The 27,696-nt window shown below is 45.1% G+C and overlaps 1 protein-coding gene across 2 annotated transcripts in view; it reads left to right on the forward strand.

Moving 5' to 3' along the window:
* The window catches only part of SLC38A3 (solute carrier family 38 member 3), a 106,600-nt gene extending 97,439 nt beyond the window's left edge, over window positions 1–9,161 (forward strand). For both annotated transcript variants that reach the window (XM_077326015.1, XM_077326016.1), the window contains 3 exons: window positions 90–234; window positions 1,588–1,691; window positions 3,633–9,161. In XM_077326015.1, coding sequence (XP_077182130.1) covers window positions 90–234; window positions 1,588–1,691; window positions 3,633–3,737 — 354 coding nt within the window. In that variant the 3' untranslated portion in view covers window positions 3,738–9,161. The remainder of the gene's footprint in view (window positions 1–89; window positions 235–1,587; window positions 1,692–3,632) is intronic.
* Window positions 9,162–27,696: the final 18,535 nt, after the last annotated feature.

Genomic DNA, 27,696 nt, shown 5'->3' on the forward strand with positions numbered 1-27,696 from the left:
AGACAGGCTTAAAATGCAAGCAGGTAAGAACTGTGAAGTGTTTCTGGAGAGGGAAACCTGATGTCACCCACTTTTATTTTAATCCTCAGGTGCGTCGTGCCATTCAGCAAATGCTGTTTCAAGACAAGGACTTCAGCTGGATTCGGCACATTATAATTGCTGTGGTATTGCTGACATCTATTAATTTGCTTGTCATTTTTGCCCCATCCATTCTGGGAATCTTTGGTCTGATTGGTGAGTTGTGTTCCATATTCGGGGAATCTCTTTGTCTCTCCTCCTCTGCTTGCAAGTTTCCATGTGGTACTCACAGCTTCCCCACCAACTGAGCCAGTTTGCCCAGGGGAAATCATGGATAATCCTTCCTAAATCCCCTAGACTCCATTTACTACTTGGTTCTTTCCAAATATTTACCAAAATGAGTTGCTGGCTGTGCCTGTTTTGTCTGTGTGTGATGTGTGTGCAAAGATTATTATTATAGTGGTACAAAAATGATGTCTTGAAGGCTTCAAGCAAAGGTATTAAACAGAGGATGCATAACTATTTAAGTACAGAATATCTCCTGTGTTCTGGTAGCTACTATTTTAATAAAGTGATTGATAAAGTATGTTTCCTAAAGCAACCCCTTCTGTGAATTTTGCATGTTTGCTGCTTCCGCAGAGCCAGACAGGAGCCGAGTTCTGTACATCAGATGACTCTACGTTATCTGAAGTAGTGGTACTCTGACTGGATACTTTGGGCCTCAGACAGGAGTAAAAATGGCTAATTTTGAAACCATGAGCTTGTCTGACTGGCCATTTCTGTCTCCACTGAGGATAGCTCCTGTGTTCTTTAGAAACACAGAAAATCTGTTCTGTAGAAACAATAGTCAAGTGACTTCTGAATACATGCGGAGTACTAAATCCTGTGTCATGTTTCTCCTCTGCAGAAAATGGATTTTGCGTTCTGATACACTAATTGTATATATTCCTCTATGGGTGGTGCTTAGTGGAGTCAATTAAATTGTCCCACCAAGGCTGTTCTTACAGTGCATGGATGGCAATTCAAAGCCCCTTCCTAATTCATTAGTTCTCTCCTCCCCAGCCAGGCAGATGAAGGACATTGCCTTGGCCAGAATAATTTCTACCCACCTCTGAGGCAATCAGTGGAACTCCCGGGTACACAACTTGAACTCCATGATTTGCGTCACCCCGCTTTGTGGCCAGTTGGATTCTGAGAGCGCTAATCACAGGAAGAGTTCCACATTGCGATCCCGTGATCACACTGGGACCGTGTGTTCCAGAGATCAAGGCCACTGTCTACAACATTTTTGTTTGCTGTATGATTTCAGAGGCCACCCCCCCCTTCAGCCATTCAAACATTGTTTATTTCTCTGCTGATGTTAATCTCAAATTCCATTCCTAGGGGGAAATCAATAGGTTGTCTGACTTGGCCAGAGCAGTGGGGCAAGGCCAAGGACCATGCCAGCTCATTTTTGTATCATTTTTTTACAAGGAAAAGTATGTGAGGTAGGGTGGCCTAGTGAGGGGTCTCTCATCCTGGAGCATTTTTTTTTTCAGCCACCAAAACCTGTTCTCTGTTGCTTCACAGGTGCCACTTCGGCCCCCTGCCTGATATTCATCTTCCCAGCAATATTCTACATACGAATCATGCCCAAAGACAAGGAGCCCATGAAATCCCCACCCAAGATCCTGGTATGTTCTGTTTGAGGAGCTAGCTGGGTCACAGAGACTCCCTGGGACAGTTGTGTGGAGGGATGAAGTATGCTTTCCTTTACCTTGCCTTTTTAGACTTACCCTGGCATGAATGTCATGGCATTGTCCATACCTAGGTGGTCTTGGTCTTCTGGAGAACTAGCATGTGGTTAAGAGGGGTAGCCTCTAAACTGGAGAACCGGGTTTGATTCCACATTCCTCCACATGCAGCCAGCTGGCGGACCTTGAGGTAGTCACAGTTCTCTCAGAGCCCCAGCCCCACCTACCTCACAGGGTATCTGTTATGGGGAAAGAAGATTGTAAGCTGCTTTGAGACTCCTTCAGGTATTAAAAAGTGGGGCATAAAAAACAACTTTTCTTCAGACTTGTGCTGGAGTGTTTCCCATTGCTGTAGTTGCTAGGGGTCTGGCTCAGTACTTCCTGATCCATAGACTTTACTGTCAGGCTCAAAGGAGAGCAACTGGGGCCTTGAGACAGTGGTCCAAGTCACATGAGTGATGTCTCCCAAGTCATGGAGATAGTAGTATGCAGAGTTAGTTTTTGCATTGATGGACCAGGGATCCATGATTGCAGTTTCAGGTAATGAACGTTTTGCAACAGTAGCAACAGATAAACAAGGTTGCAATCATTTGGTTGTGATAATGTTATCTAAACAGTATTTCATAAGGAATAGCCAGCTTTTGGATATCTGTCTACTCCAGATGATAAACTGGGGGGGGAAGTATATTTAGTTTAATAAAGCAACCCCTTAACACAGTGGTCCCCAACCTTTCTGAGGTTGGGGACCGGCAGGGGATCGGGGCGCGGGCCACACCCACGCATCGGGCCGCGCCCGTGGGCCGCGCCCACACATCGGGCCGCGCCCATGGGCCGCGCCCACGCATCGGGCCGCACCCGCAGGCCGCGCCCGCGGGCCGCGCCCGCGCATCTTCTCGCCCGCGCATCTTCTTAAGGCAGTGGTCCCCAACCTGCGGGCTGCGGCCCGCTGCCGGGCTGCGAAGGCCATAGCGCCGGGTCGCGGCTCCTTCTCCCCGCCCTCCCGCAGTAAGAAGCTTCCCGGGCAGCCCGCAGGTTGGGGACCACTGCCTTAACAGATGTTGATACTCAGTTTATAAAGTCAGCTCTATCCATAAGGGATAAAACACCCAACACTGTTCATAGTTCTCTGCCAGTAGCACTTTCAGCTCAGTTAGAGTTGGCAAAACGAAACAGTCTGCTGAAGAGTTGGATCTCCTCTTACTATTCTGCATAGCTCTGATCCAAACTGTTGAGTCTGCACACACATGTGCACAGTTATATAGGAATACAAAAAAGAGATTACATCTCAAAGGGGCATGTATCTATAACATATAGAACTTCCTTTTATGAGTAAAACTTCTCCATATGTTTTATGGTATTAGGGTGGCCCAGGAGCCAGATCAAAACCAAAAGTTGCATTTAAAGACTTAGAATACTTTAAATTTTGGTGGTCTAGGAACCATTTCATCAGATTCATAGATAATTAGGGGGGAGGAGAGAGATTCTATATATGGTGGGGGTGTCAGCAATTAGTGGAAACAAAATATTATGAAAGTTACCATCTGTGACCTAACTATGTATGGCCAAGTCTATACAAGATGTGCACAATTATTGTTCATGACAGTAAGAACTGGAATCTTCCTTTCAAGAGCTTTTGTTTAATAAAAGTGATGTTCAAGTCAACAAAAAAATGTCCTGGAAGACTGAAATGTTTTTACACTCGTTTCTAAGTGTGCCTGAATATTTCACAGATTTTAAAGATTCAATTGCTTTGACACCTCCCCTGCCCCAGACTAGGTGATGAGAAAGAGGAGAAAAGGGCTGAAGCCCTGTGACATGATCCCTTCCCCCAGTGTTCTGTTTCCACAATTGACATTTTCCCCTCCTGTTTTCTCATTGCAGGCAGCTCTCTTCGCAGGCCTTGGTGTGCTCTTCATGATCATGAGCCTCAGCTTCATCATCATTGACTGGGCAACTGGTGGTGGGAAGAGCGGGGGCAGCCACTAGGCCGGGCCTTGTGTTGTGGATCAATGCCTTGGAGGACTGATCTGGCTTTGATACATTTCCTGCCCCCCTACCTCTGCTAGTACTGTACCGCCATCAAGTCCCCAGCTCCACATTGAGCCAAGGGGTGCTGTTCTCTAACTCAGTCCCCACACTGACACTGAGCCAAGGGATGCTGTAAGCCAGACTGGACCAGAAGCCAGTTCTTCTAACTCTCTTGAGGGGATGTTTTCATCTCATAGTCTGGGACAGGCCAGACGAACAGCGCCTAATGAACATACAAAGGGGGGGATAGACCAATTCAAAGGGGCGAGGGTGGGGGTCCACAAGGCAGATGCCTGGCCCTGTGTTTCCTGTGTGTCCAGCCCACACTTGCGGGCTCTTGAAAGTTAGGGACAGGAACAGAAGGAAATTGGGGGACTGTGGCTAAAGAGTGCAGGCATAGTGTTTGCACCTGAGATTCCCCACTGATTCAGAGGAGGTTTCCCCTACGTACCTTTTAAATAATGTTGGTATTGGGGCTACAAATTGGAACTGAAGGATTTGGGACAACGATGAAAGAAGTAATAATCGTTGCTTTTAGAAGTCTTAAAGACAAACCTTGGGCTTTTATTCCTCTCAGACGTTGCTTCTCGGCCCTTGTTTCTTTGTATGTTTCTCCTGTTGAACTTGTTCCACTCCCTCTGCCCAGGTGGGAGCCTTATCAGCCTCAAAAATCAGTGTCCTCCCACAGGGTAGCTTGATGTTCTGCATCCTGGCTGGGAAGTGATTCTGTGTTAATGACCTCCACCCCCCTGTTTGTGTCCCCACTTCAATGACTGCCCAGGAGCCTCACTGGTAGTTAAGTCTGATTGCTGTTAATTCCAGTTGTTTAGGAGAATTTGCATTACATGTGGTGGTTGTACATGTGGTGGCTCCTCTTGTTCTGATTTGTAGCTGAGGTGAGATTGGAAAGGGGTTTTGGCTAAGTTCGCAGAGCTTCTGCTTCGAATACAGGAGGTTCCTGGTCCAGTCTTCGGAATTGCTAGTTTTTTTAAAAAAAGGTTTGTGTACTAGGTGAAGTGAAAGACCTCCTCCTGGAAAGCTGCTGCCAGTCTTCTGTTAGGCCAAAGAGTCTAACTTAGTAGAAGGCAGCTTCATGTGTTCCTAACGTATTCCCATGGAATTGTATTTATATAGCTGCCTTTCTGAATTTGGCAAGGATATACTCTGCTTTTCCTTAATTTATGCAGGATTAGTCAAGTATTCAGCATGCGCTCAAATTAGAAGACGAGGCCTTGCTTGGTAGCTGCTTGACCTTCTCCATCTTTATTCTCTGCGCTTGTAATTTTTTAAATTCTAAATAAGAAAAAATGATTGGTCAAAGCTTCTCCCCAAGTCATCATTATGGCCATCAAAGTTTACTCTTATTCGAGGTTTTGGAGGTCTTGTTGCAATCAGCCTCTTGCAAGAGAAGGAAACGGATAGAAAGTAGGGGTAGAAAACCTAATGGGAAAGAGAAGGGAAAAAACAAAGAACCAAGTTGTTTCTTAGGGACTATTTACATTATTAGTAACATGGACCACTGGATCTTGGCTCACATGGGGAGGGATAGGGGGCTGACATAATTGTAGGCAATGACCCCTGTGTTGCACAGGCCGCAGGAACATGTACGGAAGGACCATGTGCATCATGTTAACCTTGACACTGTTGGAAGAGGATTGGCAGACCATAGTTTGCAAACTGTTGTGCTAAGGACATGGAGTGGATACTGTCTTTCAGTTCATTTGTATTGTAATTTATCCAACTCTGACTTCCTCCCATTGTTAGCATTCAGTGTGAAGCTGACAGTTTCAGAAAAATGCCCTGCATGAGCTACAGTTGTCAAATGAAAAACCAGGTTCACTGCAGGGAGCAAAAGACTAGTCCTTCATAGGGGGCTGTTAAGCAAGTGAAATGCTCAAGCTGCTTGCATTGGGCCCTCATCTGAAAGTTTGGGAACCTTCAACATATTTCTTTCTCCACCACCCACAGCAGCATATTTTACTCTTCAACTTCTTGACCAGGCAGCTTTATATGTCCCTTCCAGGTCTGTTGAAGAAGAGAGCATTCAGGCAATAGGCAGACACCTACAGTATAGGAATGCCTGCGATGAAACCCATCCCAGTGTCCAGGTTCTGCCTCGCTATTGTGCTCATATTCATAGATCCAAAGCTTTGCTCTGCTGGTCCATGTGGCAAAGAATAGCAAATCTCAGATTTTCCATGTCCAGCAAAAATCCTGTTGGAAATCATGCATGTGAGGACAGCTGAATTGTGCACTCAGCATTCCTGGTGCAACTGGAAATTGATTATATGGCTGAGACAAGTGTAGAAATATAACATTTGGACAACTGATGTTTTATATTTAAGGACACAGCAGCAACAATGTACCCTTGAACACGAACAGTTCTCTAGCCACTACGTGAAGCTACACTGCCCCCTTCTGATGCTTGAGGCTACTGCAGTTTCCAGTGGGCAATGGCAGCCATGTTGTCACTCTGGTTCACAGTTCACGGTTGCTGTTGTGCTCTGAGGGCTTCTCAGGGCCGAGATCATTCAAAATGGGTCTCGGCTGTATTTTAGTCATTGCATGAAACTCCTGAAAGTGATATTTTGGCAATATTAGAGCAATGTCCTGTCCTCATGGGAAGTGGTGGGAGGAACAGAGGGGATAATACCCGGCACAAACGCCAAACGGTCTTTTTCTTTTCTTTTAAGAAAAATGTTAATATGGAATGTTTGAGCAATCTGGTGGTTTTTAAAATAATAATACATTTCATCAAGTATGTCTTCTTATGCAAGAATCTTGCATCAGGGAAGCACATCAAACCGTAGTTAAGGAATGTAAACTAAGGAAACAACACACTTGAAAATAAGCGACTGCTGGCTAGCATCAGAAATGAGCTGCATTTGCACTTAAGAGAAACCTTGATCCAATACCCGCTAAAGACAGGCAGTAATTCCCTCTTCCCCTGTTGAAATGAATGGCACTTGCATAGGACTATTTCCTTTGAGAAGACGGTAGAACATGCCTTGCACTGCAAATTAGAACACGCTGCTTTGACACCATGGAAAACAAAAGCAGATTGATAGTTTGCAGTCCTACAAGTAAACTTGGATAGGAATCCTGGATGAAACGAGGGTTTCTTACCGCATTGGGGTGCTGAACTACTGCTGACTACCTCCCAGTACACTAATTCCTCCTCCCCTGCCCCCATTACAGCTGTCTTTTCCACACTTACTGCCTCCTCTTACCCAAAGCCACAGGAAAGCATTCATTTGAGACTTGCACCTTATGAATTTCAAAGCTGCAGCAGGATGGATGTGGGAAGAATAGGAAGCAAACAGAGAATATTTTTACAGCACTGTGGTTATAAAAATAATTTTCAGTCCATAAGTAATTATTTCTAGGGTTTAATAAATGTAATGGTCATAAATAAGAGTCATGTATTTTTGTACTGGGGTGATGGCTGATTGATTTGCTTTTTATAAATACTGTATATAAGAGTAGATCTCTTTTTAATGTATTTGTTGTTGCACTCAGTAACTCTGTATAGTGTATATATTGTATGTTCTCACTGAAAAGGAACTGGACACCAGAAGACCTGCCCAAGCTGTGGCAAACAAGCTTAGTACCAGCTGTGAATTACTGAGTATTTTGTTTTTTTCTATAGATTGGTGTCCAGTGGGAAATGAAATGGAGAAGGGGAGAATGCTTTTGCAGATAAAGTTTGGCTAAGAATTACTTACCCACCAGCTATAATGTATTGAAGGCCAGCTGCAGTCTTCCTGTTGTTTTCAGCACATTATATATGTCCGTGGCATGTCCACAGCTCAGCTGTGCTGCACTGTTATGCCCTCCTGAGGAGAACAAGGAGGAGGGGAGGGGAGGACAGCGCAGTAGGGCTGTGGATGATGATTCAGGTGCTCAGTATGAGATGTCGAAGGAAAGGAAGAAACTGCATGACAGCTGCTTAGCACTGCAAGAGACCATTTTGGGGCATGTTACTGGGTTTTGTTTTATTTCTGGCCATTTGATCATATATTTATCATGTTAAGTTCAATGTCACTACTAGGCACTTTTAATTATCTTTTAAGGTAAGAATATTTTATATTTTTAATACTCCCCCCACCCTGTAGCATAAAATGTGAAAAAAGAATGACAAAACATGAAATCTGCTAAAAAAAAATTCATGCTCCCAGGTTAACCATTTGAAAATACAAACTTCATATAGATTTTTTAGAAGTAAGATAAAAGTTTAGAGAAAATCCAAACTAAAATACTTGACTCATCCCTGCTAAAGTCTGCTTGATTTTTTAAAAATATGTATCTTTAAAATATATCTTCCAGAAAAGAACATGGAAAAAGACAGAATTTTAAAATTCTTTTGAAAAGGTAGTAGGAGATCAAATGCCACCTTCATGTTAAGAAAAGTTATATTTAGATATCTCTTGAAATGAGAAAATTTGCTGGTAAACTTGGGAACACAAGATAAAGTAGCTTGCTGAACTCCTTTCCTGGTTCTCCCGTCCTAATTCTGGTAATCCATCTGGACCAGCAGTCACTGAAATGGGGGTTGCCCTCTCAAACACATGGACTACTGATGACTGTTCTCCCATTCAGAGGGTTATTCATCCGCCCACTCGTCCATCCATGCAGAAGAACCCTAAGTCAATATGAAAATCGTTGGGTGCCTTTCATAACTGGCATATAGTTGGCCATTAACTGTCTGTCTCTGATGGGAGGAAACTAGTAATCCCATGTGGGTTGCATGGACAGCAGTTTTATCTTGGACTGAATTGTGGTTTCGAGAACCTATTTTGCATCTAGCTGAGCACTTATGTACAGCTATCCTTGGGCGTTAGGGCTGCTTACACCAATAGCTGAGAATTTAATTGGCTACAGACCAGGATAGGAGCCTTATGTAGGTTTCCACCACAGCCTCAGGATAATTTCCTTTCAGCAAGCCATTCCTCCTTCATCTTCTTAACCAAAACACAGATCCGTGGAGATTCCTAAGTAGGTAGCAGATATCTTCTCTTCCTGTTTTCAGACAACAGGTAGGCAGTGCTGCCTGGTTCAAGGCAGGTCAGGTGTCAATTGTCTTATTTGCCATGTCTGATATGTATGCAAGGAAACTCAGTTGAATGTATTGCAGGAATGCATTTCTGGAGAAGAAGGATAATTTGGGTGTTCCTTCCCCCACTGCACTGGACACCCAGTCTTTGTCATTGTTGCCCAAGTCACCCTGTAAAAGGGGTGTCTGTGTTGTCTGTCTGGATCAGTCCCATTTCTGTTAATATGTATTAGGTGTCAGTTTTAAATTATATGCAGAAAATTAGTTCTATATTTGGAAATGAAAACAAATCTTTTTAAGATAACAATAAAATGTGAAACCTCAGTCCACTAATGTGTTAGTCTGTATTTGTAAAGCCAAGATTTTCAAGTGTGGTTGAGACATACATTTTTGCTTTCAGGATAAGCAGCAACCCAGAGGGGTTGGGTAGTTTTAGCTGACAAAAATAATGTGATATAGTCAGATCCCTCTCACAGTATGGCCCCGAGCCAAACACTGGAAATATGTAGTTGCAAGTAACAAAACACTGAGAAGATCCCATTATGGAGCATCCAACAATCCTTTGAATGAAGCTCAAAAATTTAGATGGCAGCAGAAGTACTAAATATCAACTGACTTCATTGGTATCAGGGGATCACAACTGTATTGCAACTCAGAAAAGTGTCTCGGCTCAGCCATTGCTGTGGCCATAATCACCAGACAGTTTTGCATGCTATGAACTGTGATCTTTATATTTCAGCAAAGATAATAGCAATAGCCCTATTTCATGGCTCAATGCAAAGGCAAAGTAGTTTGGGATATGGCACTATGATGTTGAGTTTTGAACTCTTGAACAGAAAACCAGACTCTATCATGTTGTGTTTCAAACTAAACAGCTGGAATCAAGTTTCCCTCTGGAATTCTAATTGACTGCTCAAGGGTGCTTAAAACTCTGGCAAATCTGGTGCCTCCTTGTGGACACAGTGCTAAAGACTTTTTAATTCCCATTTGAAGGAACTCTTAATACAATACACATGACAGCTGCCCGTGAGTCATGCAAAAGGAAGATATTGTTTCGACGACAACTCACTACACTAAACAATTTTGAGTGTCAATGGCAACTGTGGTCACAAAACATTTTTGGCAAGATTGCCAGCGAATTCTTATTTTTCTCTTTATTTTGGTTTAACCAACATTTCTTCCTATATTTAGAGTGCTTGTATTGTTACCTACAGGCTAACAAATGTAATTTAAAACTTGCAACAAAAACCCAACACATATACAAAATATCATGCTACCATAAATAAAGGACAATTAAACAGCCAATACTGTCCAATCCAGTTCAAGAGCATGGTATAAAATGTCTTTAGTGGACATGGAAACAAAGAAAAAACTCCACTCTAACCCATTATGCATGGCAGCAGCCATGCCAGGCTGCTACCAGGCATTAAGCTGGGTCAGCATGCCCCGGCGCTTCCCTCAGAGTATGCGGGCTGCCCCTGCATATGTGGCGTATGAGGGAATCCCCCAAAGTATGCAGCATGGTATGAATGCAAAATGGGGAGAGGAGTGGGGGTGGGGGGACTCCCTGGCCAGCTCTGTGGCTCCATGGAGTTGACAGGGGCATGCGATGTAGCGGCTCTGCCAATTATGCATGGTGCTGGCCCTACCCAGCTTACACCTGCAGCATCCCAGGGTCTTCTGCGGGTCTTTTGGGTGCTGGGCCAGGGCTGGGAACCCTTGTTCAATTGCTGCCACCTCATTTCAAGAGGCATATTGTACAAAGAAAAATACATACATTTGAGAGATGACAGGGAATATATAGCAAAAATCAATTCTGTTACATTAGTAGACTGTGTCACACCAAATACAGCCAAGGACAATTATTTGTCAAAACAGCCAATCCTATGGAATTCAGTTGTAGTTTACAAAAACTCTGAGGGCCATTCCGCACAACTTAAATGTAGTTGAAGTCTTACCTTTTGTAAACACTATTAATTTAACGTTCCGTAAACAAACTGCAAAACTGTAAAACTCCAGCAACAATCGAAATTTTATAGCGCTTAGGGGGAAATCCAGAAAAGTGGATTCTCCCTGAAAAAAATGCTGCACTTCTGAGCACAAGCCGCAACACATCAGTGAAAGACATGTGCGTTCTCAAAATAGTGGTAGAAAAGTGTCCCTCTCTAGCTCTCTCCCCTGAGCTTCTGGAGACGCGATCGCCATTTCCCCCCCTTTAAACCAGCGAAAGCAACAAATAAGCGAGGCTTCTCCGGCTGAAGTCCCTCCACAGAAGTGCATAACAGTAAAACAAAGCTCCCTTCTGCAATTGTTTTTAAAGTTTCCAAGCACAAAACAGCCCCCTGTTCGACACTGCCTATAATTTCGGCCAGAAATTGCACCCATCAGGGGGAATTTTTTTTTTACTTGAAGAGCGTGTAAACGATTAAGCGCCAGCTCCTACGCCAGCAAAAAAGGTCTTTCTGAGACATCAAATGAACAAATATTGGTTGCTACTGGTGTTTTCGGGTTTTTAAAAAACAGTTTTTAAAGGGAAAGGGGCTTTTCGGGAGCACGAACATAACAGTTCATTGGCTGTCCTGTTTGATTGACGGCCAGGGGCGTGAAGAAGCGCAGAAAAATATCGCCTCCTTTGTTGCGATTCTGGCGAGACCGGAAATCTGTGGGAAATGAATAGACCGCTACTGGAACTTCAATATTCCACTAGAAGATGTGCAGAATGGCAAAATTCCACTATTATAGTGTTTCTGCATACTGCAAACATTTAGCAACATTGGTCGTTGTGCAGAATGGCCCTGATTTTATTGTGCTACTTCAGACCAACATGGCTGTACATTTGGAAGAATGTACAATAAAACATGTTCACCATCAAATCTACAGTATGCTCAGTTGAAGCCAGTACCTTGAATTGAGTGTGAAAACAAACGGGAATCAGCACCATGGAAGTAGCCCAGGTTATGTGTACATTTCAGCAAGTTTTATTTCAGACTCTCACAGCCACAGTTGGTACCAAAGGTAGGTTCTGAATAGTCTTCAAGAGCAAGTCTGTTTTCTTTCACTAAAGCTCCCCCCCCCAAAAAAAAAACCCCAGCCACATCCTGTTTTGGGGTAACGGTTCTGGTTCAGATCCTGTTTAGACATCAGAATAAGGATACAGTTATGATAAGGAGTAGAACCACCAGCATTTCCCCCTCTGAATTCCACATGAGTAGGTTTTTAATCACCTGAGGAAATGACATCTGGGCTGCTTTGGCAAATTTGCAAACTCTGGAAATTTGGTCCTGAAGGAAGGTTTATAGGACGCTTCTGGAACTCGACCTCTAGATGGCACTACAGCTCTTTCGGAACTACGGTGTTGTTTTTGCTCAAAAGGCTTTACAGTCAATATCAGAGAAACAAATACCTATGTACAAAATTGGGTGACTGAAGAAAGGAAGCCACATGCGCAAAGAGCATTGAGAGGCATAAGTTTGGGACAGGGCAGCAGAGGAAATGGTTACAACATGTTCAGTGACTTGGCAGAAATGAAAGAAGTTATACAACTTGGATTCTCCCCTCACCCCGCCCTTAAATCTTGATTAGCTGTTTTAGCAAAGAATTATCATATGGCATAATTTGGATATTATGACACAGTTTACTAATTTGCCACTAATATACCTTTTCTATATATCTGTACACTCATGATCCTTGTTCCATTTAGTCTGAGGAAGAGTGCATGCACTTGAAAGCTCACGCCTTGAATAAATCTTTGTTGGTCTTAAAGGTGCTACTGGACTCTGTTTTTTTGTGCTACTTCAGACCAACATGGCTACCCACTTGAATCTATGATTAGATGAGACTGTTTCTGTCCAAATATATTTTGGGAGTTTACAAAAAAAAAATCATGCATTTTCTAGTTTAAATTTTTATTTTCCAGCCTCTCAGAAGGTAAAAACTAAGGCACGTGTAATAAGATATCTTAGGGCACAGCAGTTTTCAGTTTTCTCACACATACTGGGTCTATTTGAGGTCATCCTTGTGGAAAACTAATACATTTATACCTCTAAATTTCATAAGGATGCCAAATAGGTCAGTTTAATGTACTAATATATCAAGTTTTATATGCTAAGATACAAATGTATTTTGTGTTAATAAAACGGTGAATAAGGTTAAAAAGTAATTATGGCATTTCCACCCATCTGCCCCAAAATATTAGGCCCAACCCCTCAAAACCACATTCTTCCCTGGGGGATTTTCCAGAAATCTTTCATCTATAGCCTGGAAACACTGGTTTAACCAGCTCCAGAATGAAGCATCACCCAACCATTACAAGAAGGCCTGCAATCCAAGAGTTGCCTGACCTCTCCAGATCTTTATAGGAAACACAACTAATCCCTTGCTCTCACCCCCACCCCCCAGAGTCCACCCTCCAAAGTATCTTTTTCCCCCAGGCAGGGAAACTGATCACTGCAGCAATTCCAGGGGATCCCCAGGTCCCACCCAGAGACTGCTTTGCCTAGTGTGATTTTAGATCTTGTGCACACTCACACCACTCCTGGTTCTCAAAACATTCCTTGTCTGCTCACTTTCCTCCTGCCATGATGCATGCAGCTCCAGCTTGATTTTTTCCTAGGCTCCTACTTACTTACTTAAAGAGGGAGAGTGGCAAGGAAGCAATGGGGGGGGGGGGAGGATTAAAAAAGAAGTAGAAGCAAGGAGGGATGGGGCAAGAATGGAGGGTGAAGGGAATGAAAAGGAAGAGAGAGCGTTTTCTGTCTGCTATAGCCTTCCAAGCCATTGCTTTTCTTGCCTACGCCAGCTCTCTGCGTCCATGGAGCAGCTGCCGCTTCTATCTGCAGCTCGGTGACTCCACTTCCTCTGGTGAGAAGGGTCAGCCCAGGCCAGATCCAGGAGGGCTCTCTGTTCCTCATGCAGATACAAGGGGTGCTCTGTGACTGCAAGGCTGAACAAGGCACTACAGATAGGAAAATTCTTCTAAGAAGAAGAAGAAGGCAAAGAAGAATATTTTTGCCTCTGCAGTGTGAGTTCCTTTACCCCAAAGAAAAGTAATGGATAATGGAAGTGAAAGCAGTAATTGGTATCATTAACAAATCACACTTTAAAAGACAGGTTTTTAAAACGTTAATTGGTGAGATCCCCACTCCCACCCCAGCAGGAATAAAAGCAGCTGGAAGGTGGTTTGCTGGGAAAATCTGATGCAGGGAAAAGATTCAGAAGTCACCCGCTCTCCCACCCCCCCACCCCAGTTTCTGGCTGCAAATTAGAACCTCAGCAAATAGGATTTTAAAAAGTGACAGACAAAACCATGCGGATGCAGTTCTAAGAGACTGACAGTGCAATCCTAAGGAGGATGCAGTTCTAAGAGACTGACAGTGCAATCCTAAATCAATTAACTTCACTTGATTTAGCAGTATGTAACTCTGATTAGGATTGTGCTGTTAATGGCTCAAGGAAACAGAGCAAAGCAGTCAGGGTTTGCAAAGCATAAGCTCTCTGCCCCCTCTTAAGGCTGTCTCTCACAAGATCTTTGGTGCGTTCCTCCTCCTTTCCCCTTTGGCATTTGGAGGTATTAGGCCACACTTTTACTTTCTAAAGACCAATGGGCATAGGCAGGATTTTTGCCCAAACAATTTTGGTTGTTTGTATTGTGTAAGAACAACCATCTCACACGTTCTTCAGCCAGTGTGGTGCAGTGGTTAAAGTGGCTGGACTAAGATGGGAGAGATCCAAGTTTGTGTCCTGTCTCTGCTGTGGAAACTTGCTAGGTGACCTGGAGCTACCCACCCACCCACACATTCTGAAGAAGAAAACAGTTTTTCTCCACCTGAAGGAGTCTCAAAGCGGCTTACAGTCGCCTTCCCTTTCCTCTCCCCACAACAGACACCCAGTAAGGTGGGTGAGGCTCATTCAGAACAGCTTTATCAGCACTTTGGCGACCCCCACGTGCACCCACCTGGCTGCACGTGGGGGAGCGCAGAATTGAACCTGGCTTGCCAGATTAGAAGTCCACACTCCTAACCACTATACCAAACTAGAAAGGAGAATGATGGGAACCATTTTGAGACCCATTGGGGAGAAAGGTGGGGTATAAATGAAATACAGTATTTGCTGGCGTATAAGATTACTTTTCCCCCCTGAAAAGTGGGGGGGTCGTCCTCTCCCCAGGTGCACTTCAGTTGGGATAGACATAGCTGCTCATAGTGGCCCATAGTACTGTAATGTAATGTAACAAACTCTATATTTTGAGTGGAAATGTTGGGGAGGCCGTCTTATACGCCCAGTCGTCTTATACGCTGGCAAATACGGCATATAAATGAAATAAATGTCCATTATAATCAATGAATTATGCCACACAGACGTTTGTGTGTGTCAGTTTAGTGAGTACTCACTACCTTCATCTGAAGAAGCAGGTTCTTGTTCATGAAAACTTATGCTAGAATCTTTAAACCACTCGGGGAGTGGTATACATAACTGGTTAAGGGCTAAGTGGGCGGAGAGTGGTGGGGCTGGTCCAGGTGAGGGCCCAGAGTTCTAGCCAGTCAGGTGAGGGCCCAATCGGAAGGCACAAAGGGCCTTCTGATTGGGCCCTCACCAGGACAGGACAGAGATCTACCCAGTCGGGACGCACAAGGCCTCAGACATGTCATGCCCACTCAGGACTTTGGCCCAATCATTGGGCCAAAGTTCTGACAGAGCCTGCCCACCCGGCCCAGCCAGGGGCAATCTGGAAACATCACTGCCAGTCTGCCCCTGACCACCGCAGAGAGAGGAGGTCAGTAGGGCTGCAAGGGGGATGAGAACAGAGGCTTGAACAGGCTGCGCCAGCCCTTTTCACCCCAAGGCTGTCCTAACTGTCGCGTCCAACTGTAACTTCCCTCTCTTTGCCTCAGAACCCTGACAGAGCTGGCAGGAGGCTGGAGTGCTCTCCCTCCATCCCCCCTCCCTTCAGGCCTGAAGGAGCCTCTGACAGCCCCTGACTGAGGGGAGGGAGGCGTTTCTGAGAGCAATGCAGGGGAGTTTGAGGACATGGTGAGGGCCTTCCTTTTGGGGGGGGAGCTTTCAACTTCTGCCAAACAGTTGGCTGACAGGGAGGCCACAGAAAAGCCTCTTATCACTTAAAATACTGCTGTGGCTGGCCATGCTGCTGGAGGGAAGAAACAGCTAAGCAACTTTCTGCAGATTTGAGACCTACCACACAGGGTTGTTGTGCAGGTGAGACTGGAAGCTGTTGCAGAGGTTCTTTTGACTTCTGTTTCATCTGCACAACAACCTGTGTGGGAGGCCTTAAATGTTTCTTCTCCTCAACCCTGTCCAAACTCCATAGCAGCCCTTTCTGCCTGGGGAGCTGATCTTTATACTCTGCAGATGAGCTGTAATTCCAGGAGCTCTCCAGGTCCCACTTGGAGGTTGGCTACCCCTGGGTTGAAGATATTCCTGGAGATTTGGAGGGGGGCCTTAAAATCGTACAATACCCCAGAGTCCGGCCTCCAAAGTAGCCATTTTGCAGAGCTGATCATTATAATCTAGAGATGAGCAGTGATCTAGAGAGGAAGATAGAGGTTCACAGACTGTGGTTGGGGTGGTGTGGTTGCAGGTGTATCCCTCCTGAGCTGTGGGCTTTGGCCAGCCCTTACCAGCAACTGTTTGAATTTTTGGGTGCAGAGAGACAGACAGACAGACCAATATCAGTCCTGGAAAGTTCAGGAAGATCTAAATAAAGAATATTTACAGCCTGAAACTGTATATAGTTAACAAGTAAATGGCTGGAGAGACATGGGAACTGAAGTGACTTTTTTCAAGCATGGCCTGGTAAATAAAAACTCCTATGAACTCAAAAACAAGTGGCCCAGAATTTGCTTGTGACTGAGTCTATTAAGGCAGGAGGGGAAAGGCCATGGACCCTCTCTGGAGCTCCCACAGACCCCTGGGAGTCAGCTTTTATGAAGGAAACTAGTAAAAAAGCCCATTGTATAAAGAATACAATGGGCTCTAGCAGGCAGGGGTGAGAGCGAGGGACGGAAGGCTACCAGAAAGAGGGCAGCGGCTCCTTGGTGGCTCCTCGGCGGGTTGGGCTGCGGGTTGGGCGGGTTGCCTCGGCGGAATCTCCGCGGCTCCTGCCGGCTGCTTCTCGTTGGCTCCTGAACTGGCTCCTCGGTGGCTTCTCAGCGTGCTGTGGCTCCTCGGCGGCCCGTGGTGCTGGCGGGCGAGTTGCTGCTGCTGCTGAGCGCGGGCTTGGCGGCGCGGCGAAGCATGGCCCCTCCGCCGATTGCGGCCCAGGCACCGCCGTTTGCTGGGCGGGCGCCGCCTGCGATCGCGGCGCAGCTTCCTCCAGTGATGGCGGCTCTTCCGGCGCCAACAGTCATGGCGCCACCGTCGATTGCGCCGCCGCCCGCATCTCAGGTGGGTTCTCGTTGGTGGGACTTGCCGGTGGTCCTGCGGCGGCATCAGGCTGCCGGGCAGGGAGCCCCCGGCAGCCGCACTCCACGCGACTGCCAGGGGCTCCCTCGGGTGGCGGCCTGATGTGGTGAGAGGCGCGAAGCGCCTCTCGCCGCGTCAGGCCGGGAGCAACTGCGAGCCGCGCTGCGCGCGGCTCGCAGTTGCTGGGGCTGGGAATTGTCTGTCATGAGGAAGGGTCCAATCCGGACCCTTCCTCATCCCGGACATATCCCGCCCCAAGAGGGCTTACAGCTTTATTTAGTCCGTGGCGCCCGCGGCGCCACGGGCAGTGTACAGATGATTATATGTTTTCAGTGTTCAAATACTTTGAGATCAGGAACCCTGAGGTTTGAACCAAGTGTTCAGCTTCTCAATTCTAGGACTTGGCCTACTAAGCTAATTTAGGCAAAGCAAACAGGCCTCAAGTTTCTCTTCAGGATAAGAATGAAATAGGGAAATCTAACTGGCTTCTGTGACTAGCAGGCAGCAGGACACTGGACTGGATTGCCCTGATATATATAAAGAGTCTGACCTCCTTTGCCTGTTCATCACTCACTATTTTTTCGGTGCCAGCTTCCATAAAGCTATATATTTTAAAGAATCCTGATTGAAAATATATCATCCAGCCTTAGTATGGATGCAGACTCCTCCAGCTTGGCTCTTAAAAACATGAGTGTCATTAGGTCAATATTATAAAGATTCTATTGTCTTTGCTAGCCAGAAAGTGAGAAAGTGAGCTAGCCAGAAAGTGAGAAGGCAAATGGACCAATTAATTTTGCTACAAATCCATTTGGACCATTTAGAAGAGGAGCTGTTTTTTACTGCATCTGTTCTAAAACCTTTCAATATCACTTGTGAAATAATTCATGTCATTTGCTGCACAGTAAGACTGGCTTTATGATTAACAAATTGTCCCATCCTCTGGTCTTCGGTGCTGGAAGAATGTTTGTGGTTAAAGAAACTATAATCAATAACCTGGTGCCAACCAGCAATTAGGATCTCCATCTGAGGTCCTATACCGGGCACTGATGTATGATCTCTCCCCATCACCTTTCCTCCATAAATTCTGTGCTTTCGACAGTTAACAAAGAATTGCTCATTAACATGCATAAGCCATAGGCTTTTAGAAGGCCATTCTATGGGAAATGGCCACCCTGTGGAGACTGCTTTTAATTGCTCTCCCTGATGGCTGTCTTTATGTGACAATCTGTTTGCGGACAGGAGTTCAATGCCACTACCATTTCATGTGCTTACCTAAACTCTATTATATTTTTGCAAGTTAAGGATCTTATTTAAACTTAATCACCAGGAATTCAAAATATTGGCCACCAGAAAAAGATGTTAGCACAGTGATTACTAAAGCCCAAAACTGCTTCTGCACAGGGTCCCCCCCTCCCCGTGGAATGCAGAAGCCCATTGTGGGTTGCATTCGTGAGAGTTCCCCCTTTCAGTTGGATCAAAAGGAAACCTCCTTTGATCTGGGTCAGTTGAAGAGCTGTGGGATAGCAGCAGGCAGGAGTATTCATGTGAATACTCCATCTGCATGCAATATGGGAGGGGGCAGAAACAATATGGGAAGGGGTAGAGCTAAATGTCAAAATGTCAGAGTTAACAATTGTATTTCCTCTCCCTTACAGCCCTTTCAGGGAAGCTGCAAGGCTGTAGTGGTGGTGTGTGCAGTGTGTCAGTTGCATCTATAGTAAGGTGATCAGATTGTCCCACTTTTGGAGGGACATCTGGGGGCATCTATACTCATACAAAGGGAAGGGACGGAAGACTGGCAACTGCAGGGGGCTGGAACAGGGAAAATGGCACAGACATGGATGGGACCATTACTACGAACATCTGGACTTTCCTGCCCATGTAGGGGCCTCCATGGCATTCTTCCATTGTTTCCCACAAAAACTCAGCAAAGCAGATTGTGGCAAGTTTGCAAGAAAGAGGAGGAAAACCTAAGAGATGCATGCAAGCCCTGTGATGGTGCAAGGAAGGTGGGGAAAAAACCTGCTTCCCAGTATCGTCCATACCAAGGCAAATAGCCTATTTGTAAATGATCACAGCTTGATCTAGATTACTCATTAATAAATGCAATTTTTAAGAAGGCCAAACTCATGCTGCTTCTGTGTTATAAGCATGCCTCATGTCTGCACGTAGGTCTTCTGTCCCTTTGCTCTCTAGACTAGAAGAAAAGAGTCCTGGATATTGTACCACATCCTTGTTTATTCATTTTTAATTTAAAATATTTATATTCTACGTTATCTCCTTGAGTGCAAGACTGCTTATACTTAACATTTCATATTGCATCCCTGTGCAGGCTTTTAGTTTCAAAATCCACCTGTGAAACCAACCTCCATTGAAAAGATCAATTTTTTTTCTTAGATATGCCAGCTTTCTCAAGACACTCCCTTCTGTCATCAGAAAGACCACTATATCAAGAAGCACCTTCATTTGATAAATTTCTGCAAGTCAGGCTACTGTTACTGGAGCAATTCCTTTTTTCTTTTCCCTCTCCCCCACCCTACAAATCTATATTTTATAGTGATTGTGAACATGCCATAAAATTTACCACCAACAATAGCATCCATCATTTTCTGCTTTGACTTCCTCTTGTGTTGGGAATGTTAAAGTCAGTGCATCTATCATCCTGATTTGCTATTGTCTGGGCACCCTTGGAGAACTGTTCCCACTGATTTATTATTCCTGTCTTTTCAACAGAAGGCTGTTTAAAAGAAAGAAAGAAGAAAAGAACTTGTAATGATAGCTTCATTTTCCATAACGACCAAAAGGGATATTTACCTTCAAAATAGTTATGAGAAAAGGTGTGTTTGGAAAATTGTATTCAGCCTATGCTTGTGTCATAGGACTGCTTAAAGCCCGTGTGTGCAGCATTCTATAAAACTTCTGCAATGCACATCAAGGGAACTACCTTATTACATTAAAAAAAACACACCCACAAATGGAAAATGTTTGTATAGCAAATCTGTTACAGTTGGTGAGGTCAGGGCTTCATGCTTCCATAAGCTAAAAGGAAAAATTCTCAACATGTGCTTAATGACAACCATCTCTCAGGGTGACATTAAAGAGCAAGTTGAAAACTGGAGAGTCCCAGGTTCAAGTTCTCATTTGGCCAGGACTCTGCAGGTCAACTTTGGCTAGCTACTCTTTTTCAGTGTGATGTGAGCGTAAAATAGAATAGAGGTTCAGACAGGCCGCTCCAGCCCTTCTCACCCCAGGCCTGACCTAACTGTCACATCCAACATCTTCCCTCACTTTGCTTTAGACCAGGGGTAGTCAACCTGTGGTCCTCCATATGTTCATGGGCTACAATTCCCATGAGCCCCTGCCAGCATTCACTGGCAGGGGCTCGTGGGAATTGTAGTCCATGAACATCTGGAGGACCACAGGTTGACTACCCCTGCTTTAGACCACTGCCAGAGCTGGCAGGTGGCTGGTGAGTGTGCTCCACCCCCCCCTCCCTTCAGGCCTGCTGTGAAGGAAGCCTCTAATAGCACCTGACTGAGGGGGAGGGAGGTATTTCCCAGAGCAACACATGGGTGTGCTTTCCTTTGGGGGAGGGAAGCTTTCCCCTTCTGCCAAACAGTTGGCTGACAGGGAGGCCACAGAAAAGCCCCTTCTCACTTAAAATACTGCTCTGTCCGGCCTTGCGTCTGTATTTCTTCTTTGCGACTCTCTGCAGATTTGAGGCCTACTGCACAGCGTTGTTCTACAGATGAAACTGGATGCTGTTGTGGAGGTTCCTTTGTCTTCTGTTTCATCTGCACAACAACCCTGTGTAGCAGGTCTCAAGTCTTTCAGCTTAACAACAACCTGTGTGGGAGGCCTTATATATTTCTTCTCCACAACAACCCTGTCCAAAGCAGCCCTTCCTGCCTGGGGAGCTGATCTTTATACTCTGCAGATGAGCTGTAATTCCAGGAGCTCTCCAGGCCCCACCTGGAGGTTGGCTACCCCTGGGTTGGAAATATTCCAGGAGGTAGCCAACCTATATTTATAGTCTGAAACTGTAAATAGTGAACAAGTAAATGACTGGAGAGACAGGGGAACTGAAATGTTTTTCAAGCTTGGCCTGGGAAATAAAAAAACCGTACAAAAAACCTCCCTATGGTCAAGACTGCTGTGCACAGAGAGAGCTAGGGTCGCTAGGTTCCAAATGAGGCTCTCTACCCCACCTCCCTCACGGGCAGTCTGCTATAGGGAGAGGAAAGGAAGGCAATTGGAAACTGCTTTGAGACTTGTGAGGCCTGCTGGGTGACTGCAGCCCATTCCCAATTCTCTCACAGCCCCACAGCCCTCTCAGGTTGTCTATTGTGGGGAGGCTAAGGGAAAAGGTGTTTGTAAACCGCTTTGAGACTCCTTTGGAGAGTAAACAGCAGGGTACAAGAATCCAGCTCTTCTTCTTCTAAGGAGCAACTGTGAAAGAAGCATGTGGGCACATAACATTTTATCAACAGTGAAAAAATGGAGACACCAGGGTGGACACCTGTGTACTGTGACTACCCCATGTATATTAGGGCAGGGGGACATTTTGATGTCTGTGACCTAACTGAGAGCCAGTTTGGTGTAGTGGTTAGGAGTGCGGACTTCTAATCTGGCGAGCCGGGTTCGATTCTGCGCTCCCCCACATGCATCTAGCTGGGTGACCTTGGGCTCGCCACGGCACTGATAAAATTGTTCTGACCGAGCAGTGATATCAGGGCTCTCTCAGCCTCACCCACCCCACAGGGTGTCTGTTGTGGGGAGAGGAATGTGAAGGCGACTGTAAGCCGCTTTGAGCCTCCTTCAGGTAGGGAAAAGCGGCATATAAGAACCAACTCTTCTTCTTCTTCTTCTTCTTCTTCTAATTCACACAAGAAGGCAGATGATGTAGAACTGGGAGGAACTGGTTGCCATGTAATCTTCCCCTAAGAAGAGTCTCCAGTCTGATTTTTCCCTTCACATATCTGAAGACATGGCTCTGGAAAGCTCATCTGTAACCACTATGCCACAATTCCCAGAGGTCAGTCCTCTCCCACAATCAGCGAACATTCCACACCACAGGTTCTTGACACCCATATCTCCACACCCATGCCCTCATTTGTCACCATGCCACCACAACCTCCCACACACAACACACATATTCAACCCCATGCCCTTACAGACTGGACAACTCCTCCCCTTCCTCTTCACACCGCCAAGCTCTAGTGCCTGTTGTATTCCTGGATACAACGGGCTTTGCCCCTAGTGTAATGATCATCATGGAGAGCCAGTTTGGTGTAGTGGTTAGGAGTGCGGACTTGTAATCTGGCATGCCAGGTTCGATTCTGCGCTCCCCCACATGCAACCAGCTGGGTGACCTTGGGCTCGCCACGGCACTGATAAAACTGTTCTGACCGGGCAGTGATATCAGTGCTCTCTCAGCCTCACCCACCCCACAGGGTGTCTGTTGTGGGGGGAGGAATGGGAAGGCGACTGTAAGCCGCTTTGAGCCTCCTTCGGGTAGGGAAAAGCGGCATATAAGAACCAACTCTTCTTCTTCCTCTTCTTCATTACACACAGTAATCCAGACTGGGGTTTTTTTTTTTGTATTGCTTACAGATAAATGTGAGAGACCTATTAAGGTTCCTCAGCAGTTTAAGAATTACAGATAAAGTCAACATTCATCAAAAGTAACAACTATTGCAACATAGTACTCAATGTTGATTTTGTAGAAAACTATTTATAGCTCCCGCCCACTCCACTGCTCCAGCTACAGCCAACTGCAGCGCAACTTCCCGACCCCAGCCCTGCTGAAGCATGTCAGTCCATTGTCTACACATGTGAAGACAATGTTAATTTGTGGATTTAATCCCCCCATATATTGTTTAAACATTTCAGACTGTTTTTGTCAATCTAGGGAGTTCCCCAAGTTTGGAGAACTATCTATTTTTAAGTCAGTATGGACCTGATCTACAGATTTAAATATTTACAGATTCGTCCACACGTAACTTTTAGAATATATGATTTGTATCGTATTCTTTCCATACATGGCATACCTGTATTGCCTAGAGAAGATCAGAGGTTCAGTTCTGACTAGAAGCAGGGAATCTCACATGGAAAAGGCTGGGAAAGGCTTGCACCTGAGATCTACTTGGAGAGCCACTATTAAACATATAGTTCCAAAATAGATAGACCAGGGATCCAACCCACTATAAAGTAGCCCCTTAGGATTAAAACTATTGTCATTTGACTGCAGAGCTATTCTACAAATGTCCTCTAAAAAAGGTAAAGGTATCCCCTGTGCAAGCACCAGGTCATGTCTGACCCTTGGGGTGACGCCCTCTAGCGTTTTCATGGCAGACTCAATACGGGGTGGTTTGCCAGTGCCTTCCCCAGTCATTTTTCTACCCTCCTCCTGCCCCCCCCCCCAGCCTTTACAGATCTCCTTATATGGTGGCCTGAATAATGTCACCAAGAAAGGGGCTGATGATCTTCAGTATGATTTGCTTCCACTGAGACTAACAGAGCATGAAACATGCTGGGAAGCCCTGCCAACACTGGGGTTTTAGAGTATTTCAAGGACAAAGAAACAGAATTCACATTCAGCAGTATTATCATTGTCTTCTGCACTCTAGAACTGGTGGGATATTTCTGGGCCATGGTGAGAACCAGTTCTCCTACTCATGATTTATGGCCATAGATTTATGATATTTGCTTTAATGTGTTACCTATTCGATCTCCTAGTACAGTTGCTAGATATTATTTTCCTGTCTCTTCCAGTTCTATTGAATGGTAGATTGAGTTATCCACACTTGAGTTACTCTGCCAAACCAAAGCAAGCTAGGAATGGATCCGGCTCTTCACCAGGGACTGAGAGAGAGAGAGAGAGAGAGAGAGAGAGAGAGAGAGAGAGAGAGAGAGAGAGAGAGAGAGGGGGGGGGAGAGAGAGAGAGAGAGAGAGAGAGGGAGGGAGAGAGAGAGAGAGAGAGAGAGAGAGAGAGAGAGAGAGAGATAAGAGTCCTCTTCCTTTAGTAGTGGCTTAATAGGATGTTATTCGCTAAGTGACATTACTTACTTCCACCCCATGAAGTGTCCCCTGCCCATTTCCATAAATAAGCCACTATTACAGAAGAGGCGTTTCAAGAACAATGGGGCCATTATCTGAATTACTTAAGAAAATAATTTAAAAGGGGACTGAAACGGGGAATTAAGTGTATCAAATGAAGAGCATAACCTATCTTTCTCTGTATTAATAATGCATACTATTCGTTCTGTTTTATCTTTAGCTTTGGAAATAAAATAAAAATTATGGGGGAAAAAGCCACTATTACGTGTAAGGAGGTCCTAGCATGGATAGAACAAACAAACTCAATCTCAGAACGTAAGCGGAGCCAACCCTAGCTAGTATTTGTCAGGGAGACCTCCAATATTTACATATAGTTCCTTCCAAGGAGCACTAGGTCATGAAGCAGAGCTAGGCAACAGCAAACCCTCAATGTCCCCCAATGCTTGGCTGCCAGGATATCCTAAGGTCTCCTGGCTACACTGAACATAAAAGGTAAAGGTATCCCCTGTGCAAGCACCGAGTCATGTCTGACCCTTGGGGTGACGCCCTCCAGCGTTTTCATGGCAGACTCAATATGGGGTGGTTTGCCAGTGCCTTCCCCAGTCATTACCGTTTACCCCCCAGCAAGCTGGGTACTCATTTTACCGACCTCGGAAGGATGGAAGGCTGAGTCTACCTTGAGCCGGCTGCTGGGATTGAACTCCCAGCCTCATGGGCAAAGCTTTCAGACGGCTGCCTTACCACTCTGCGCCATAGTTCCTTCCAAGGAGCACTAGGTCATGAAGCAGAGCTAGGCAACAGCAAACCCTCAATGTCCCCCAATGCTTGGCTGCCAGGATATCCTAAGGTCTCCTGGCTACACTGAACATACCATGCGATAAATAATAATAAAGGCACTGGGCATTTTCTCCAGGTCTACTGACAACCTTGTTGTTGTTACTTCTCCAGCACCAGAGTCTTCTCCTAGACCAGAGTTCAAAAGCCTCAATTCTTTGACGCTCAGCCTTCCTTATGGTCCAACTTTCGCAGCCATACATTGCAACTGGGCATACCATTGCCTTGACTAAATGCACTTTTGTTGGCAGGGTGATGTCTCTGCTTTTTAGGATGCTGTCTAGATTTGCCATAGCTTTCCTCCCCAGGAGCAAGCGTCTTTTAATTTCTTTGCTGCAGTCCCCATCCGCAGTGATCTTGGAGCCCAGGAAAATAAAATCTGTCACTATCTCCATTTCTTCCCCATCTATTTGCCAGGAATTGAGAGGGCCGGATGCCATGATCTTCGTTTTCTTGATGTTGAGTTTCAAGCCAACTTTTGCACTCTCCTCCTTTACCCACATCAACAGTTCTTAAAGAGATGGGAATACCAGAGCATCTTATTTGTATCTTGAGAAACCTGTATGCAGGTCAAGAAGCAACAGTGAGAACTGAGCATGGAATCACTGATTGGTTCAAAATTGAGAAAGGAGTTCGGCAAGGCTGTATACTGTCGCCCTGCCTATTTAACTTATACACAGAGCACATCATTAGAAAGGCGGGGTTAGAGGAGTCACAAATTGGGATCAAGATTGCAGGAAGAAATATCAACAACCTCAGATATGCAGATGATACCACTCTAATGGCAGAAAGTGAAGAGGAACTAAAGAGTTCTTCGGGCACTCTGTCTATCAGATCTAATTCCTTAAATCTATTTGTCACCTTTACTGTATATTCGTCGGGGATATGATTTAGTTCATACCTGGGTGGCCTAGTGCTTTTCCCTACTTCAATTTAAGCCTAAATTTTGCAACAAGAAGCTGATGATCTGAACCACAATCAGCTCCTGGTCTTGTTTTTACTGACTGTATAGAACTTTTCCATCTTTGGCTGCAGAGCACATAGTCAATCTGATTTCTGTGTTGACCGTCTGGTGTTGTCCATGTGTAGAGTCGTCTCTTGGAAAACAGTGTTTACTATGACCATTGTACTCTCTTGACAAAATTCTACCAGCCTGTGCCCTGCTTCATTTTGTACTCCAAGGCCAAACTTGCCTGTTATCCTGGTTATCTTTTGGCTTCCTACTTTAGCATTCCAATCCCCTACAACCTACAGAGTGGCTATGCCGAGCTTTTAAAGACTAAGCCCCATAGCATAGAGCAAAGACCTTTTTCCACTCCTTGGCATATTCTGCCATCCCCCCCCCCCTTCTAAGAAACAGTTAACTTATTTTCTTTAAAGTGCTATGGTTAGAAGTTGGCATGAATGCATTACTGTCTGTAATCTAAAGTGAGTGGGACTAGGGAACAGGCTTCTCAGGCAACAAAAATGCATTCTGCATAGACTCAGAAGTGCACAGCTCTTCATTACTTGGCATTTTCTTCAGTTGTTTGTTGGCAATGAAACCAGGTTCCAGATGGGAAATCTGTCTTAAGCTAAGCCTTACATCTAAATATTTGAGATGGCCAAGGTCAGAGCAAACAAGTCAGCCAAACTTTCTAATGCTGTGGTGGAACACAGTTTTGTCTGGTGGACCTGTATTATATTCAGACCAGTTTCTTACATGAGCATGGGAAGGAATTTTCCCTCAAGTTACACTGACTCATACATCTCAGAAGTTTTTTTCTTGTGTGCTCCCCTGTGGTGTGGGAATGTGGATGGTGACATAATTTGTTTTCTGGCTTTTTGCACCCACTCTGCTCATACGGTTTCAACTTTCCTTTTTTTCTCTCATCACACTTCAGTTTTCCTTACAACCAACATATTAAATTTATATGCAGCTGGAAAATACATACTTTGTGAAAGGTGCAGAAGCCAAGGACCAGGAACTGGGAGAAATGGAGTGAAGCTTGCATTGACTGACATCTGCTTTGCTCGTATCAGTCTTTAAGAAGAGACTGTCAAGATAAAACCCAGTGACTTATATAAGTTAGTTTAGTCCTTGGCGTTGTTTATTTTTATTTAACTTCCATAACATTCCCGCTAATGAATTTTCCTGTGCTTCTGTATTCCAAGATATTAGAAATGTTCAATATATTTTGCCTTCAAAGGGCCTCAGACTGTGACCAAACATGTTACCCAAACATGCATCGACCAAATGCCTGACTTGGCTAGAGGGCTAGCAGAGCAGGGAGAAGGACCATGCATAGCAGTGAGTGCACTTGCTTGCTGGATACTGCTATCAGGCCCTCTCACTTCAGAAAGCATGGGAAGGGCAGATGGGTGTGAGAGGCTGCAGGGGCCTACCCTCTATAGTTGGAGGGAAAGAGGCAAGTAGGCTAGCCCCTTCACTCACACGCAGATCCCCCACTATCTCTCAGATACTCATGGGCAAGGACAGCATAGAGAAGGTGTTGGTGGATAGTGTGTCACACATGTGCCTTAACTGGCATCCTGATCTTATCACCTGCTAC

Source organism: Paroedura picta, chromosome 3 (assembly GCF_049243985.1).
Source record: "Paroedura picta isolate Pp20150507F chromosome 3, Ppicta_v3.0, whole genome shotgun sequence".
Lineage (NCBI taxonomy): Eukaryota > Metazoa > Chordata > Lepidosauria > Squamata > Gekkonidae > Paroedura > Paroedura picta.